The 18,488-nt window shown below is 63.2% G+C and overlaps 1 protein-coding gene across 1 annotated transcript; it reads left to right on the top strand.

Annotated features, from left to right (window-relative positions):
• The first annotated feature begins 5,038 nt into the window (after positions 1–5,038).
• Positions 5,039–12,562, top strand: CRABP2 (cellular retinoic acid binding protein 2). The gene is made up of 4 exons (XM_077192161.1): positions 5,039–5,234; positions 8,371–8,555; positions 10,730–10,852; positions 12,054–12,562. Exons 1-4 carry the CDS (start codon positions 5,165–5,167, stop codon positions 12,102–12,104), a joined length of 429 nt encoding a protein of 142 aa, XP_077048276.1. The 5' UTR covers positions 5,039–5,164; the 3' UTR covers positions 12,105–12,562.
• The last annotated feature ends 5,926 nt before the right edge of the window (positions 12,563–18,488 follow it).

The following is an 18,488-nucleotide window of genomic DNA, read 5'->3' as shown; positions in this document are numbered from 1 at the left end:
ACGGCGGGGGGGGCTTGGCGGGGCTGAGGAAGGGACCCGGGAATGAGGAAGGGTCCTGGGGATGAGGAAGGGTCCTGGGGATGAGGAAGGGTCCCAGACTGGGCTGGGTCAGGGTCTGGAGCCAGGGCAGAGTCCTAGAGCTGAGTAAGGGTCCAGAACCAGGGCAGGGTCCTGGAGCTGTGTAAGGGTCTGGGGCCAGGGAAGTCCTAGAGCTGAGTAAGGGTACAGATCCAGGGCAGAGTCCTGGAGCTGAATAAGGGTCCTGGAGCTGAGGAGGGGTCCCAGCCCAGGACAGGGTCCTGGAGCTGAGTGGGGGTCCTGGAATGAAGGGTCCCAGCCCAGGGCAGGGTCCTGGAACTGAGTGAGGGTCCTGGAATGAAGGCTCCCGGCCCAGGGCAGGGTCCTGGAGCTGAATAAGGGTCCTGGAGTTAAGGTTTGGAACCAGGGCAGGGTCCTGGAGCTGAGTGAGGGTCCTGGAGCTGAGTGGGGGTCCTGGAATGAAGGGTCCCGGCCCAGGGCAGGGTCCTGGAGCCGAATGAGGGTCCTGGAATGAAGGCTCCCGGCCCAGGGCAGGGTCCTGGAGCTGAGCATGGTCCCGGCCCAGCAGCGCTCCTGGGGCACGCGTGCTCCCTCCCGCCGCACAGCCGGGGGTCGCAGCGGCCGCGGGGCCGGGCCGGGCTCGGCCGCGCCGTCCAGCTGTGTTTCCAGCTGTGTTTCATTTCCGCAGCGGCCGTGGCCGTGGCCAGAGGCGGGGGGAGGTGGGGGCCGCGTCCCGCCAGCTGCGGAGCGTTTGTGGGGACATGGGGCGGGCACGGCGGTGACCTGCCCTTGCTCAGGCTTCACCCCACACACGCACAGAGGAGCCCCCCGAATGTTCTCTCCCAAGCTGGGGTGACCCCAAACAGCTCCAGCTCCTCTATGGGGTGAGGGTACCCGAGAGCCCCTCCCGGGGTGGATCCCGGCACTGAGGAGGGGGAAACACCCCCAAGCATCCCCCTCCATCCTCCCGGGAGGGCTCTGGGAGCATTTTGGGGGGGGTCCCGGGGCAGCGATGGAGCCCTGGCCGGGCTGGGGGAGCCCCCCAGGGTTTGCGCTCGGGATTTCTGCGGTTTGTGAGGATTTCTGCCGGGAAAGGGGGGGGTGGATGGTGCCGGATGTTTCCGGAGGCTGAGCCAGCTGGGGCTGCTGCCCTGGCACCGGCTCACGGCTCATCCGTGCCCTTCCCAGGGGTGACCGGCGCCCCGGGGGGGTTATTTGGGGCCAGGCCTTCACCAGGATGGGAGGGAGGGAGAGGAGGGTGCGGTGCAAAGGCTCCATCCGCCCTTCCCGGCAGAATCCCTTCCAGATGTGGGGCTGCGGGGCTGGCGCTCCCACCCCGCTGGGTCATGGTACCCAGCACGGGGGGGTTTGCAGGCAGATCCCACCACAAACCCCCCACCCACTTACCCTGGAATGGAGATGATTTTTTTCCCCCCTAGAATGGAGATGATTTTTTCCCCCTCCTGGAATGGAAATGATTTTTCCCCCTCCAGGAATGGAGATGATTTTTCCCCCTCCTGGAATGGAGATGATTTTTCCCCCTCCTGGAATGGAGATGATTTTCCCCCTCCTGGAATGGAAATGATTTCTTCCCCCCTGGAATGGAGATGATTTTCCCCCCTCCTGGAATGGAGATGATTTTCCCCCCTCCTGGAATGGAGATGATTTTTTCCCCCTCCTGGAGATGATTTTTTCCCCCCATAGAAGGGAGATGATTTTTTCCCCTCTCCAGGAATGGAAATGATTTTTTCCCCTCCTGGAATGGAGATTTTTTTCCCCCTCCTGGAATGGAGATGATTTTTTCCCCTTTCCCCCTCCCTACTGGAATGGAAATGATTTTTCCCCTCCAGGAATGGAGATGATTTTCCCCCTCCTGGAATGGAAATGATTTTTCCCCCTCCTGAAATGGAGATGATTTTCCCCCTCCTGGAATGGAGATTTTTCCCCCCTGGAATGGAGATGATTTCCCCCCCCTGGAATGGAATGGAGATGATTTTGCCCCCTGGAATGGAGATGATTTTTTCCCCCTCCCTCCTGGAATGGAGATGATTTTTTCCCCCCTCCTGGAATGGAGATGATTTTTCCCCCTCCAGGAATGGAAATGATTTTTTCCCCTCCCCTGGAATGGAGATGATTTTTTCCCCCTCCCTCCTGGAATGGAGATGATTTTTTCCCCCTCCCGGAATGGAGATGATTTTCCCCCCTCCTGAAATGGAGATTTTTTTCCCCCTCCTGGAATGGAGATGATTTTTTCCCCTTTCCCCCTCCCTACTGGAATGGAAATGATTTTTCCCCTCCAGGAATGGAGATGATTTTCCCCCTCCTGGAATGGAAATGATTTTTCCCCCTCCTGAAATGGAGATGATTTTCCCCCTCCTGGAATGGAGATTTTTCCCCCCTGGAATGGAGATGATTTCCCCCCCCGGAATGGAATGGAGATGATTTTGCCCCCTGGAATGGAGATGATTTTTTCCCCCTCCCTCCTGGAATGGAGATGATTTTTTCCCCCCTCCTGGAATGGAGATGATTTTTCCCCCTCCAGGAATGGAAATGATTTTTTCCCCTCCCCTGGAATGGAGATGATTTTTTCCCCCTCCCTCCTGGAATGGAGATGATTTTTTCCCCCTCCCGGAATGGAGATGATTTTCCCCCCTCCTGAAATGGAGATTTTTCCCCCCCCTGGAATGGAGATGATTTTTTCCCTCCTGGAATGGAGATGATTTCCCCCTCCAGGAATGGAGATGATTTTTCCCCCCCCCTAGAATGGAGATGATTTTTTCCCCCCTCCAGGAATGGAGATGATTTTTCCTCCTTCCCCCCTGGAATGGAGATGATTTTTTCCCCTCCTGGAATGGAGATGATTTCCCCCCTCCTGGAATGGAAATTTTTTCCCCCTCCTGGAATGGAGATTATTTTCCCCCTCCAGGAATGGAGATGATTTTTCCCCCCTCCTGGAATGGAGATTATTTTTTCCCCCCAGGAATGGAGATGATTTCCCCCCCCCCTCCTGGGATGGAGATGATTTTTTCCCCCCCTCCTGAAATGGAAATGATTTTTTCCCCCTCTCCAGGAATGGAGATGATTTCCCCCCTCCTGGAATGATTTTTTCCCCCTCCTGGAATGGAGATGATTTCCCCCTCTCCAGGAATGGAGATGATTTTTCCTCCCCTTATGGAGATGATTTTCCCCCCTCCCCTATGGAATAAAGATGATTTTTCCCCCCCATTTCCCCCAAATTTCAAGCAAACCCAAGCGACTCCGCACGGGGGGAGGCATCTCCTGCATCTCTGGGATGCAGGTTTCGGGGTGAGCCCTCCCCAGCACCCCCTCCCCGAGCCCTGCCTGTCCCTGTGGCTGTCCCCGTGCCCCGTGGCGCGGCCCCGGCGCTGCTGTAGGTGAGGTTGTGTCAGAGCCCGCTGAGAAATCCTGTTCTTCAGGGGATTAGGGATGCGGCAAGCCGGGACTTGGCCCAAACCGGAGCTTCTGGGGGCACTGGGGGGATGTCACCAGGAGCAGGGGGGCCACGGGGAGCTCTGCGAGGCCTTTTCACCCCAAATCAGAGAAGATTCCTCTCTCCTTCCATTCCGGAGCTCCTGCTGAACCAGAAACGCCATTTCTTGCTTTTCTTGCCCAGAACCGGCCCCGCGGCACAACCTGCCCTTCCCGCGGCGGTTCCCAGGGCTGGGAAAGCTCGGGAAATCCCTCGGAGCTCCTTACCCGGCTGGCAGAGGGGGTTCCACCTGCCCCTGGTGTGCGCAGGCACGGGTGGGAGTTTGTAGTGAGTTCGTGCGTGAATTTTTTGTGCGAGTTTTTGTGCGAGTTTGTGTGTGATGGTGAGGCTGGGAAAGCCGAGGATCAAATCCACGTGTGCACAAGTGAAGCACAGGCACCCACCCGTGCCCGTGCCAGCATCACACACCTGGGCAAACACGCGTGCCCTGTGCACACTCGGGGGGGGGGGGAAGCGAGATTTGGGGGGTACGGGCAGATTTGGGGGGGTAGAGGAAGATTTGGGGGGGGTAGAGGCAGATTTGGGAGGGTACAGGCAGATTAGAGGGGGTTACAGACAGATTTGGGGGAGGTAGAGGCAGATTTGGGGGGGTAGAGGCAGATTTTGGGGGGGGTAAAGGCAGATTTGGGGGGTAGAGGCAGATTTAGGGGTACAGGCAGATTTGGGGGGATTACAGACAGATTTGGGGGGGGTAGAGGTGGATTTGGGAGAGGTGCAGACAGATTTTGGGGGGTAGAGGCAGATTTGGGGGGGATACAGACAGATTTGGGGGGGTAGAGGCAGATTTAGGGGTTACAGACCGATTTGGGGGAGGTACAGGCAGATTTGGGGAGGGTACAGGCAGATATGGGGGGTAGAGGCAGATTTGGGGGGGATACAGACAGATTTGGGGGGGACAGGCAGATTTGCGGGGGGATATAGACAGATTTAGAGATTACCGGCAGATTTGGGGGGGTAGAGGCAGATTTAGGGGTTACAGACCGATTTGGGGGAGGTACAGACAGATTTAGGGGTTACAGACCATTTTGGGGGAGGTACAGACAGATTTGGGGGGGGCAGAGGCAGATTTAGGGGTTACAGGCAGATTTGGGGGGGGTTACAGGCAGATTTGGGGCAGGTACAGACAGATTTTGGGGGGTAGAGGCAGATTTGGGGGAGGTAGAGGCAGATTTAGGGGTTACAGACCGATCTGGGGGGTTACAGGCAGATTTGGGGGTGCAGCACGTGTGGGGCGCGGGCAGTTTCGGGGGGATGCTGGCGATCAGGGGGACCCAGGGAGATGCCGCAGCCGGGGGAGCCGATCAGGGCACGGATCTCGGGGGGATTTTGGGGGGCACGGGCAGAGCTCCCCACGGCAAACGGGGGCGGGGGGCTCGGCCTGGGCTCTGGCTCCGCAGGTGAGCGCGGAGCCCCCGGGCCGGGGCCGGGGCCGGGGGGTGGGACCAGCCCGGCGATAAAAACGGCGGCGGCGCGGGCGGGACGGGACGGACGGACAGACGGACGCAGGGAGCCAGCGGCGGGGCCGGTGCCGGTGCCGAGGGAGCGGCGGAGCCCTCGAAGCGCTGATTCCCCCCCCTCGGTGCCCTCCCTGAGCCCCCCGGGCCGGCAGCCGCGATGCCCAACTTCTCCGGGAACTGGAAGATGAAGAGCTCGGAGAACTTCGAGGAGCTGCTGAAGGCGCTGGGTGAGTGGATCCCCGTTCTCCGGGGCTCCCTCGAGCTTGGGGGGCCGGAGGGGGGTTCCCCACATCTGCCCCCAAATCCTCTTGCAGCCCGCGGTGCCCGGAGCCGCCGTGTGCCGCGGGGATCCCTCTGCTCCCCCTTTTCGCCAGGCTCTGGCGCTCGGTGCCCGCTGAGGAGCCGCAGGCACGACGGGGCCGGGCAGCGTGTGCCGCTCCCGAGGGATCCCCCCCCCCTTTCCTGCCTCAGTTTCCCCACCCTGGTGCTCCCCCATGCACCACCCCGGTCCCTCCGCCACCCCTCACCTGTCCCTCCCCGGTTTTGCGACAGCCGCTGTCCCCCAAACCAGCCCGGGCAGGACCCGTTTTGGGGGGGATTTTGTGGGGGTTTTGGGGTCCCACTCTCCCCAGCCTCATCTCGGGCCCCTTTGCCCCCCATGGCAGAGCCGGGGCCGCGCTGAGCGGGGGTGGGGAGGGCCCGGACTCACGGTGGGGGCTCGGGCCTGGGGGGGTCCCCGGGGCTTTGGGCAGGATCAAATCCAACTCCCGCACTGCTCCCCTCCTCCTGACCCGCTCCTCGCCAGCCCGAGCAGAATATTTTCCAGGTTAGGGGATACGTAACGAATATTTCAGGATAATTATCACTTTCTTGGGTTTCACTCCCGGTCCCCCGGCTCTCCCCTTCTCCCCGCCCTGGCCCCGCTGATGGAACCGGCTCGGGGAAACCTCAGCAGGAAAATAAATCTGACCCCCCCTCCCCTCCCCTCCCCTCCCCTCCCCGAGCCTTCCTCCTTTCCCACGGCGCGAGTGGGTGGGGGCTCCCCCCCCGACTGCTCCCTGCGGGGTGCGAGCAGATTTGGGGGGGGTAGAGGCAGATTTGGGGGGGTAAAGGCAGATTTGGGGGGGTAGAGGCAGATTTGGGGCGGTAGAGGCAGATTTGGGGGGGTAAAGGCAGATTTGGGGGGGTACAGACAGATTTGAGGGGGGTACAGACAGATTTGGGGCGGTAGAGGCAGATTTGGGGGGGGTGCAGGCAGATTTGGGGGGGGTAGAGGCAGATTGGGGGGGCACAGACAGATTTGGGGGGTTACAGGCAGATTTGGGGGGTTACAGGCAGATTTGGGGGGGGTTCAGGCAGATTTGGGGGGGTAGAGGCAGATTTGGGGGGGTAAAGGCAGATTTGGGGGGGTACAGACAGATTTGAGGGGGGTACAGACAGATTTGGGGCGGTAGAGGCAGATTTGGGGGGGGTGCACACAGATTTGGGGGGGTACAGGCAGATTTGGGGGGGTTACAGACAGATTTGGGGGGTAGAGGCAGATTTGGGGGGTTACAGGCAGATTTGGGGGGGGTTCAGGCAGATTTGGGGGGGTACAGGCAGATTTGGGGGTTACAGGCAGATTTGGGGGGGTTACAGGCAGATTTGGGGGGGGTTACAGACAGATTTGGGGGGGCTACAGGCAGATTTGGGGGGGTTGAGGCAGATTTGGGGGTTACAGGCAGATTTGGGGGGGCTACAGGCAGATTTGGGGGGGTACAGGCAGATTTGGGGGGGTACAGACAGATTTGGGGGTTACAGGCAGATTTGGGGGTTACAGTTCCCCCTGCGGGGGTCGGGGGCTTCCTCAGCTCCAGCCCCCCCCGACTGACCCCACCCGCCCGCCCCAGCCTTGGTTTCACTCCCTTTGGGGGCTGTTTGTGCTCCCCACTCCCACCAGCATCATGTGGGGGGCCGTGTCCGGGGTCTGGGGCACCCCCCCGGTGTGAACCAGGCCTGGGGGTGTTGCTGGGGGGCTTGGAGGGGTCCCCTGAGGGATTTGTCCCTTTCCATGCTGGGGGGGGGTCCCAGCTCCCGCAGCCCCTCCGTGTTCCCACCCTTGCTCTAGGGGGGCTCCCCCTTTGTGCCCTCTCGGGGGATGGGGTGGGGGGCTCAGTCCCGTCCCCACCGCGAGGGTGACACGGGAACAATGTCCCCAAAGAGCCCCCCCGTGACAGCCGCGGGCCGCGGGCCGTGATGGATGAGCCGCCTCTGGAGCGGGGACAAAGCCGCAGCTGCCGAGGGGGGGACGCGGGAGCCCCGGGGGGGTCACACAGGTCACGGAGCACAGCGCTGGCAGCGGGGCCCTTGTCCCCGCTGTCACCCCCGGCCCGGCCCGGCCCTTCCCCGGGGCGCATCCGGCGCCGCCGCCGCCCCCTCCGCAGGTAACGAGAGCCAGATGTGGCCAGATGTGGCCCGGGGGGGCTCGCCCGTCCTCCCCCACCCTCCCCCCTCCTTGGGCTGCCTGGAGCCACCTGCAGCCCTCGCTGGGCCCTGGGTGTGGCACTGCCGAGTGCGGGGCCGAGCCCCGGTCACCGGGCACCACCCGGGTCACCGGGCATCACCGTGTCCCCATTCGGGTCACCGGCCACCACCGTGTCCTCTTGGGTCACCGGGCATCACCGTGTCCCCATTCAGGTCACTGGGCACCACTGTGCCCTCACCCAGGTCACCGGGCACCACTGTGTCCCCCCTGGGTCACTGGGCATCACTGTGTCCTCTTGGGTCACTGGGCACCACCGTGTCCTCACCCGGGTCACCAGGCACCACTGTGTCCCCCCTGGGTCACTGGGCACCACTGTGTCCTCTTGGGTCACTGGGCACCACTGTGCCCGCCCTGGGTCACCAGGCACCACTGTGTCCCCCCTGGGTCACCGGGCATCACTGTGCCCTCACCCAGGTCACTGGGCATCACCGTGCCCTCACCCAGGTCACCAGGCACACTTGGTGCCACTGTTTCCCCCCTGGTCACTGGGCACACTTGGTGCCACCCCCTGGGTCACCGGGCACACTCGGTGCCACCGTTTCCCCCCTGGTCACTGGGCACACTCAATGCCACCGTGCCCCCCCCGGGTCACCAGGCACACTCGGTGCCACCTCCTGGGTCACCGGGCACGCTCGGTGGCACCGTTTCGCCCCCCGATCACCGGGCATGGGCGTGCTCGGTGGCACCGTGTCCCCTGGGTCACCGGGCACACTCGATGGCACCGTGCCCCCTGGGTCACCGGGCACACTCGGTGGCACCCCCTGGGTCACCGGGCACACTCGGTGGCACCGTGTCCCCTGGGTCACCGGGCACACTCGGTGGCACCGTGCCCCCTCCAGGCGTGAACGTGATGCTGAGGAAGATCGCGGTGGCGGCGGCGGCCAAGCCGGCGGTGGAGATCCGGCAGGACGGGGACGGGGAGAGCTTCTACATCCGCACCTCCACCCCCGTGCGCACCACGGAGATCCAGTTCAGGGTCGGAGAGGAGTTCGAGGAGCAGACGGTGGATGGGCGGCCCTGCAAGGTGGGACCAGCACGGGGGCACGAGAGGGGACAGGGGGAGAGGGGGTGTGAGAGTGTGAGTGAGTGTGAGAGTGTGAGTGAGTGTGAGAGTGTGTGAGAGTGAGTGTGAGAGAGTGAGAGTGAGTGTGAATGTGAGAGTGAATGTGTGAGAATGAGTGTATGAGAGTGGGTGTGAGAGAGTGAGAGTGAGTGTGAATGTGAGTGTGAGAGAGCATGAGAGTGAGTATGAATGTGAGAGTGAGAGTGAGAGTGACTGAGTGTGAGAGAGTGTGAGAGTGGATGTGGGTGTGAGAGTGTGTGAGAGTGAGACTGAGTGAGTGTGAGAGTGAGTGTGGGTGTGTGAGTGAGAGTGGGTGTGAGTGGGTGAGTACGGGTGTGAGAGTGTGAGACTGTGAGTGTGTGTGTGAGACTGTGAGGGTGTGAGACTGTGAGTGTGAGTGGGTGAGAGTGTGTATGAGTGTGTGAATGTGTGTGTGAGTGAGAGTGAGTGTGTCTGTGTGTGAGTGTATGAATGTGAGTGAGTGTGAATGTGAGAGTGTGTGAGTGTGAGAATGTGAAAGTGTGACTGTGAGTAAGGGTGTGAGTGTGGGTGTGTGAGTGTGGGTGTGTGTGAGTAAGGGTGTGAGTGAGTGTGACACTGTGTGTGTCAGTGTGAGTGTGTGAGACTGTGAGTGTGAGTGTGTGGGTGTGACTTCGTGTGTGAGTATGAGAGTGTGAGAGTGTCACTGTGTGTGTAACTGTGTGACTGTGAGTGTGAGACTGTGTGTGAGTATGGGTGTGATTGTGTGTTTGTGTGTGTGTGAGAGAGTGTGTGACTGTGAGTGTGTGTGTGGGTGAGTGTGTGAGTGTGTGTGTGTGGGTGTAACTGTCTGTGTGTGTGTGTGTGTGCGTGAGGGTGTTTCTGTGCATGTGTGTGTGTCAGTGTGACTGTGTGTGACTGTGTGTGACTGTGTGTGACTGTGCATGTGGGTGTGGGTGTGCCTGTGTGTGTGCATGATCGTGTGACATCACAGGTGTGCACACCCAGCTCTGGTGGGTGTGTGCAGGGATGTGTCTGTGCACACAGTGATCTTGCACGCATGTTTGGCACGAGGCCAGGAGCTCTCACGTGTGTGTCTGTCTGTCTGTGGTGTCTGTCTGTGTCTGTCTGTCTGTGTGTCTGTCTGTGTCTGTGTGTGTCTGTGGTGTCTGTCTGTCTGTCTGTGCACACAGCCACCTCTCCCCGCAGCTGCTTCCCCTCCTCCTGCACCCCAACCTCTCCTTGTGCCCCCCAGGCCTTTCCTGAGCGCCTCATCCCCTCCTGCGCCCCCATCCCTTCCCCGGGTCCCCCAATCCCTTCCCAGTGCCCCCAACCCCTCATTGTACCCCCCAATCCCTTCCCAGTGCCCCCAGCCCCTTTCCTGTGCCATCCATCTGTTCCCTGTGCCATCATCCCCTTGTTGTGCCCCCCAACCCTTCCCTGTGCCCCTCAACCTCTCATTGTGCCCCTCAACCTCTCCCCGTGCCCCTCAACCCCTTCCTTGTGCCATCAACCCCCTCCCTATGCCATCACACCTTCCCTGTGCCCCCAACCCCTTCCCTGTGCCCCCAACCCCTCATTGTGCCCCCCAACCCCTTCCCTGTGCCCCCATCCCCTTGTTGTGCTACTCAATCCCTTCCCTGTGCCCCTCAACCCCTTCCCTGTGCCCCCCATTGTGCCCCCATCCCCCTGTGTGCCCCCATCCTTTCCCTGTGCCCCCAACCCCTCATTGTGCCCCCCAACCCCTTCCCTGTGCCCCCAACCCCTCATTGTGCCCCCCAACCCCTTCCCTATGTCCCCATCCCCTCATTGTGCCCCCCAACCCCTTCCCTGTGTCCCCATCCCCTCATTGTGCCCCCCAACCCCTTCCCTGTGCCCCCAACCCCTCATTGTGTCCCCATCCTTTCCCTGTGTCCCCATCCCCTCATTGTGCCCCTCAACATCTCCCTGTGCCCCCAACCCCTTCCCTGTACCCCCAACCCCTCCTCGTGCCCCCAGCCCCCGTTTGTGCCCCCCTGCTGCCCCCGCACCCCCTGGCACAGGAACAAAGGGCCCCTTCTGCCCCCGGGGCTGGTGGCAGCTGCCCCAGGGAGGGCAGGAGGTGCCCGGGGGTGCCCCCAGCAGCCCCCCCCCAGCGCTGCCCCCTGTGCCCGCAGAGCCTGGCCCGGTGGGAGGGGGAGAACAAGAACAAGATGGTTTGCGAGCAGCGCCTGCTCAAGGGAGACGGGCCCAGGACGGGCTGGTCCCGGGAGATGAGCAACGACGGGGAGCTCATCCTGGTGAGGGGAACAACGGGGAACCGGGGCCAGCAGGGGCCAACTGGGACCAACCGGGGCCAGCAGGGGCCAACTGGGGCCAACTGGGACCAACCGGGGCCAACTGGGACCAACCGGGACCAACCAGGGCCACTGGGAGCAACCGGGGCCAACTGGGACCAACCGGGGCCAGCAGGGGCCAACTGGGACCAACCGGGGCCAGCAGGGGCAAACTGGGACCAACCGGGGCCAGCAGGGGCAAACTGGGGCCAACTGGGACCAACCGGGGCCAACTGGGACCTACCGGGGCTAACTGGGACCAACCGGGGCCAACTGGGGCCAACTGGGACCAACCGGGGCCAGCAGGGGCAAACTGGGACCAACTGGGACCAACCGGGGCCAGCAGGGGCCAACTGGGACCAACCGGGGCCAACTGGGACCAACCGGGGCCAGCAGGGGCCAACTGGGACCAACCGGGGCCAGCAGGGGCAAACTGGGGCCAACTGGGACCAACCGGGGCCAGCAGGGGCCAACTGGGACCAACCGGGGCCAGCAAGGGGCAAACTGGGGCCAACTGGGACCAACCGGGGCAAACTGGGGCCAACCGGGGCCAGCAGGGGCAAATTGGGACCAACCAGGGCCAACTGGGACCAACCGGGGCCAGCAGGGGCTTGGGGGCAGCGCTGCCCGCTGGGAACTCCCTCGGAGCTGGGATGGGGACAGGAGGGGGAGAATGGGGACAGGAGCACAATGGGATGGGGACAGGAAGGGGCAGGAGGGGCTGGGATGGGGACAGGAGGGGGTGGATGGGGATGGGGGGGGCAAATGGGGACAGGAAGGGGCAGATGGGACAGGAGAGGGAGAATGGGACAGGAGGGGGGAAATGGGACAGGAGAGGGAGAATGGGGACAGGAGAGGGAGAATGGGACAGGAGGGGGGAAATGGGGACACAGGAGAGGGGGAATGGGGACACAGGAGAGGGGGAATGGGGACACAGGAGAGGGGGAATGGGGACACAGGAGAGGGGGAATGGGACTGGAACGTGCTGGGATGGGGACAGGAGTGGGGAGATGGGACAGGAGGGGCAGGAGGGGCTGGGATGGGGACAAGAGGGGCCAGATGGGGACAGGAGGGGGCAGATGGGGACAGGATGGGACAGGAGGGGGCAGATGGGGACATGAGGGGGCACAGCCGCACCTGTGACCGACCCCGCCTCTCCCTGCAGACCATGACCGCCGACGACGTTGTGTGCACCCGGGTGTACATTCGGGAGTGACCCCCCCTCCCCGCTCAGCCGACCCCTCCCCATGTCCCCCCTCCCCTCCCCGTGTCCCCTCAGTCCCCTGCACTCCTCCCCCTGTCACAGGGCGGGTGTTGCATCCCCGAACCCCCTTATTTTGGGGGGGATTTCCCTCCCCATGCAGGGCGGGGCTCTCCGAGGGCAGCAGAATCTCCCGTCCTGTCCTGGCCCCGCTCCTGGCTCGGTGCCGGCTGCGGCGGGGGGGAACGCGGCCCCTCCCTGCCCTTTTGGGCTGCTTTGAGCTGGTTTGGCTTCGGGGCTGCTCTTGGTTCCCGCAGCCCCCAGCCCTGCCCCGCGACCTCTCCCCGGTATTTATTTGTGAATATGGCACAGGTGGGGACACCAAACCCCCCCAGGCTGGGGCAGTGCCAGGTCCTAGCGCCCCCCCCCCAGGGTCCAGCTTCCCTCTGTTGCCTCCCCCCTTTTTCAATAAATGTCCTGTTTAACCCCCCCGGGGTATCCCTGACTGTCATCCTGGCCCCACTGGCACACACAGATCCCACAGCCTGGGGCTCTGGATCCACATCACAGATTCTGCACCCTAGATCTGCACCCCAGATCCCACAGCCTGCACCCCAAATCCCACCCAGTCTGGATCCCGCATCCTGCATCCCAAATCCCACCCAGTCTGAGTCCCACACCTCGGATTCTGCACCCCAAATCCCACCCAGTCTGGATCCCACAGCCTGCACCCCAAATCCCACCCAGTCTGAATCCCACACCTCGGATTCTGCACCCCAAATCCCACCCAGTCTGGATCCCATAGCCTGCATTCTGCATCCCAAATCCCACCCAGTCTGGATCCCACAGCCTGCATCCTGCACCCCAAATCCCACCCAGTCTGAATCCCACACCTCAGATTCTGCACCCCAAATCCCACCCAGTCTGGATCCCATAGCCTGCATTCTGCATCCCAAATCCCACCCAGTCTGGACCCCACAGCCTGCATCCTGCACCCCAAATCTCACCCAGTCTGAATCCCACAGCCTGCATCCTGCACCCCAAATCCCACACAGTCTGAGTCCCACAGCCTGCATCCTGCATCCCAAATCCCACACAGTCTGAATCCCACAGCCTGCATCCTGTACCCCAAATCCCACACAGTCTGAGTCCCACAGCCTGCATCCTGCATCCCAAATCCTATACTCCAGATCCCACAGCCTGCATCCTGCACCCCAAATCCCACCCAGTCTGAATCCCACACCTTGGATTCTGCACCCCAAATCCCACCCAGTCTGAATCCCACAGCCTGCATCCTGCACCCCTAATCCTGCAGTCTGAATCCCACACCTTGGATTCTGCACCCCAAATCCCACACTCCAGATTCCACACCCTGGATTCCACATGTCAGATTCTGCACCCCAGATCCTACAGTCTAAATCCTACACTCCAGATTCCACACCCCAGATTTCCACACACAGGATACCACACCCCAGATCTTTCAACTCGGATTCTGCACCCCAAATCCTACACTCCAGATCCCACACCCAGGATTCTGCACCCCAGATTTCCTCACTCCAAATCCCACACACCGGATACCACACCCCGGATCTTTCAACCCGGATTCTGCACCCCAAATTCTGCACTCCAGATCCCACACCTTGGATTCTGCACTCCAAATCCCATACCCCAAATCCTACACTCCAGATTTCACACCCCAAATCCTGCAGTCTGAATCACACACCTCGTATTCTATATCCCGAATCCCACACTCCAGATCCTACATCCTGGATTCTCCACCCCAGATTTCCTCACCCCAAATCCCACACTCCAGATCCCACACACTGGATCTTTCACCCCGGATTCTGCACCCCAAATCCCACACTCCAGATTCCATACCCTGGATTCCACACCCCAAATTTCCACACACCGGATACCACACCCCAGATCTTTCAACCCTGATTCTGCGCCCCAAATCCCACACCCCAGATCCCACACTCCAGATCCCACACCCTGGATCCTTCCCCCTGGATCCTACACCCCAAATCGCACATCCCAAATCCTACACTGCAGATCCCACATTCCAGATCCCACACCCTGGATTCTGCACCTCAAATCCCACACCCCAAATCCCACACCCGGCTCCTGCCCCCCACATCCCCTGTGGGGCCGTTGCGCAAGGGGCCGGGGGCGAGGGCGGCAGTGGGGTTGGCGCATCCTGCATGGGAAACGGGTGCTGGCTCCGAGGTGACCGTGGGGTGACCCTGGGGTGATTGTGGGGTGGCTGTGGGGTGATTGTGGGGTGACCGTGGGGCAGGGAGGGCAGCGGGGGCTTTGGGCTCTGCCCCAGCTCTCAGCATGAGACCCCATCCGGGCTGGGGCGGGGGAGCCGGGGGCACCCCTGGGTTTGTTCTGTGGGTTTGTTCTGTGGGTTTGTTAATGATGGGCTGGCCGATAATTGCTCTGCATGGGATGGCGTTAATTAGCCCAGGACACCGGGGCTGAGCTGGGGGGGTGCAGGAAAGGGTCGGGGTGCGGGGAGGATCGGGGTGCAGGGAGAAGGATCGGGGTGCAGGGAGGAACGGGGTGCGGGGAGGATCGGGGTGCAGGGAGAAGGATCGGGGTGCAGGGAGGATCGGGGTGCGGGGAGGATCGGGGTGCGGGGAGAAGGATCGGGGTGCGGGGAGGATCGGGGTGCGGGGAGGATCGGGGTGCAGGAAAGGTTCGGGGTGCAGGAAAGGTTCGGGGTGCAGGGAGGATCAGGGTGCGGGGAGGGTCGGGATTCAGGGAGGATCGGGTGCAGGAAGGTGCAGGGAGGGTCTGGGTGCAGGGGGGATTCGGGTGTAGGAAGGGTCGGGGTTCAGGAAGGATCGGGATTCAGGGAGATCGGGGTGCAGGGAGGGTTCGGGTGCAGAGAGGGTCGGGGTTCAGGGAGGTGCAGGAAGGGTCGGGGTGCAGGAAAGGGTCGGGATTCAGGGGTGATCGGGGTTCAGGGGGGATCGGGGTTCCGGGAGGTGGAGGAAGGATCGAGGTGCAGGGGGGATCGGGGTTGAGGGGGGTCGGGGTGCAGGGAGGTTTGGGATTCAGGGGGGATCGGGGTTCAAGGGGGATCGGGGTTCAGGGGGATCGGGGTGCAGGGAAGTTTGGGATTCAGGGAGGGTCGGGGTTCAGGGGGGATCGGGGTTCAGGGGGGATCGGGGTTCAGGGAGGTTTGGGATTCAGGGAGGGTCGGGGTTCAGGGAGGATCGAGGTTCAGGGGGGATCGGGGTGCAGGACTGCCCTGCCTCGAGCTTTGGGGTGCTGCTGCTGCTGCCCCCCCGTTCGCTGCCCAGCTCGGCTCCCCCAGACCGGGCCGGGCCCCTCGGGGGCAGTGCCCCCCACCCGAGCGGCCGTGGGGCAGTTGGGGGGCACCGCCGCCCCATCGAGCGCTGATGGGGGGGGATGGAGAAGGGAGCCAGGGCTCGGTGTTGGCTTCACCCCCACGGCCGGGCTGTGATCCCGCACCCCGGGAGCTCGTCCAGGAGCAGCAAGGGTGGAATTACACCTTCCCTGGGGAGGAGGAGGAGGAGGAGGAGGAGGGGGAGGAAGGCTCCGGTATCTCCAGGTGGACACTTGGCAGGCGCCCATCAGCCCTGGCGCGGTTCCCGGAGCGCTGCCAGGGCCGTGTCCCGCCCCTGCCGAGGGTCCCGGCCCCCTCCCCACTTCACCCCCGGAGACCCCCGGGAGCCGCCGGTAATGGAATCCAGCCGTGCCCCCGCCCCGCCGGAGGAATCTCCGCTTTCCCCGGGAGCCCTGGGGACGGCTCCGCTTCGCCTCGGCCTGCGGGGGATCCTGGGGGGGCTCCGACAAATGAGGGGGGCTGGGGGCTGGGGCTGCTCCGGGGGGCTCCGGAGGGGCAGCCAAGGGAGGCGCCCCCTCCCCGCAGCTCGGCGGCTCTCGGAACAAAAGCGAATTCCTGGAGCTGGGGAGGGGGCTGGGGCGGAGGGGCCGTGAGTGACCCCAAAACGGCTCCGGGGGGCTGTGCCCCCCTCCCGCGGCTCCGCCTGGGTGGTGTCGCGGTCCCCGGCGCCTCTAATCCGGCACTAATCCCGCCCGGTGACCCCGCTGCCCCCCCGGGCTGGGGAGGGGGCCGGGCTGGCCCCTCGCCTTTCATCTGCGCAGACAAAGCGGGCAATGAATGCGCGACCCTGGGGGGCCCTGGCCCCTCACCCCGGAATTTTTCCGTGCATTTTTCTGGAAGCTGAGGTTGGGCTGGGTGTGGGGGAACAGCGTCGCTCTCATCCCCCTCCCTCCCTGCTCCGCGCCGGGAGGGAACGGGGAGGGGGCTTTGGTCTGCCTGAATCCAGCGGGGGTCGCTGGGATGTCCCTGCAGGGGACAGAGGGACAGGGATGTCCCTAAAGGGGACAGGGGGACAGGACAGGGGTGTCTCTAAAGGGGAGAGGGGGACAGGACAGGGGTGTCCCTAAAGGGAACAGGACAGGGGTGTCCCTAAAGGGGAGAGGGGGATAGGACAGGGGAGTCCCTAAAGGGGACAGGGGGACAGGACAGGGGGAGTCCGTAAAGGGGACAGGACAGGGGTGTCCCTAAAGGGGGACAGGGGGACAAGACAGGGGTGTCCCTGCAGGGTCAGAGTGGGACAGGACAGGGATGTCCCTGTAGGGGACAGGACACGGGTGTCCCTAAAGGGGAGAGGGGGACAGGACAGGGGTGTGTGTCCCTGTAGGGCACAGGACAGGGATGTCCCTGTAGGGGACAGGACGGGGGTGTCCCTGCAGGGCACAGGGGGACAGGACAGGCTTGGGGGGTCACCCAGCCCCAGTGACGCTGGGGATGAGGTAGAGGAGGGAGAGAGGAGGGAGGCTGAGCTGGAGGAACACCCCCCCCCCAGACACACATCCAGCATGACCCCAGCCAGGCTGTGCCCCCCAAGGGCTGGGGTCACCCCCCTGTCACCCCCACAGTCCCCAGGCCGGCTGCTGCCCAGCTCAGTGCCCACCCTGGAGGGTCCAGGCCGGCTGCTTGGCGTCCCCCACCCCAAAATGTCCTGAGTGACCGAGAAGTTGGGGACAGAGAGGTGCCAGCTGCAGGGGGGTCTCTGGGTGTGTGACAAACCTGGGGACCCTGCTCGGTGCCTGGCACGGCTGGGGCACCACTCAGCCACGGTGCCACGAGCCCAGGGGGGTTCTGGCACATGGCACAGGGTCCCTGTGCCCCCCTGCTCTCGGGGGTGCCACCGTGTCCCCCCCCGGGAGTGTCCCCACGGCTCAGGGCAGCAGGGACGCTGCTGCCTGGGTGGCTCAGCGAGGCGTGGTGGGGACAGGACTGTCACTGTCACTGCCCAGTGAGCCCTGGGGACAGGGACTGTCACTGTCACTGCCCGGTGAGCCCTGGGGGACAGGGACTGTCACTGTCACTGCCTGCTGAGCCCCGGGGGACAGGGACTGTCACTGTCACTGCCCAGTGAGCCCCGGGGGACAGGGGGGACAGGGACTGTCACTGTCACTGCCCAGTGAGCCCTGGGGGACAGGGGGGACAGGGACTGTCACTGTCACTGCCCAGTGAGCCCTGGGGGACAGGGACTGTCACTGTCACTGCCGGGTGAGCCCCAGGGACAGGGGGACAGGGACCGTCACTGTCACTGCCCAGTGAGCCCTGGGGGACAGGGGGGACAGGGACTGTCACTGTCACTGCTCAGTGAGCCCCGGGGGACAGGGGGGACAGGGACTGTCACTGTCACTGCCCAGTGAGCCCTGGGGGACAGGGACTGTCACTGTCACTGCCAGGTGAGCCCCGGGGGACAGGGACTGTCACTGTCACCACCGGGTGAGCCCTGGGGGACAGGGGGGACAGGGACTGTCACTGTCACTGCTGGGTGAGCCCTGGGGGACAGGGGGGACAGGGACTGTCACTGTCACTGCTGGGTGAGCCCTGGGGGACAGGGGGGACAGGGACTGTCACTGTCACTGCCCAGTGAGCCCTGGGGGACAGGGACTGTCACTGCCCAGTGAGCCCTGGGGGACAGGGACTGTCACTGTCACTGCCGGGTGAGCCCTGGGGACAGGGACTGTCACTGTCACTGCTGGGTGAGCCCTGGGGGACAGGGGGGACAGGGACTGTCACTGTCACTGCTCAGTGAGCCCCGGGGACAGGGGGGACAGGGGGCACAGGGACTGTCACTGTCACTGCCCAGTGAGCCCTGGGGGACAGGGGGCACAGGGACTGTCACTGTCACTGCCCAGTGAGCCCCGGGGGACAGAGGGGACAGGGATTGTCACCGTCACTGTGGGTGAGCCCTGGGGACAGGGGGGACAGGGACTGTCACTGTCACTGCTCAGTGAGCCCCGGGGACAGGGGGCACAGGGACTGTCACTGTCACCGCCGGGTGAGCCCTGGGGCACAGGGACTGTCACTGTCACTGC

The sequence above is a fragment of the Agelaius phoeniceus genome, chromosome 31 (genome assembly GCF_051311805.1).
Source record: "Agelaius phoeniceus isolate bAgePho1 chromosome 31, bAgePho1.hap1, whole genome shotgun sequence".
NCBI classification, from domain to species: domain Eukaryota; kingdom Metazoa; phylum Chordata; class Aves; order Passeriformes; family Icteridae; genus Agelaius; species Agelaius phoeniceus.
Note: the sequence above shows the minus strand (reverse complement) of the source record. Positions and strands in the feature narration are given on the sequence as shown.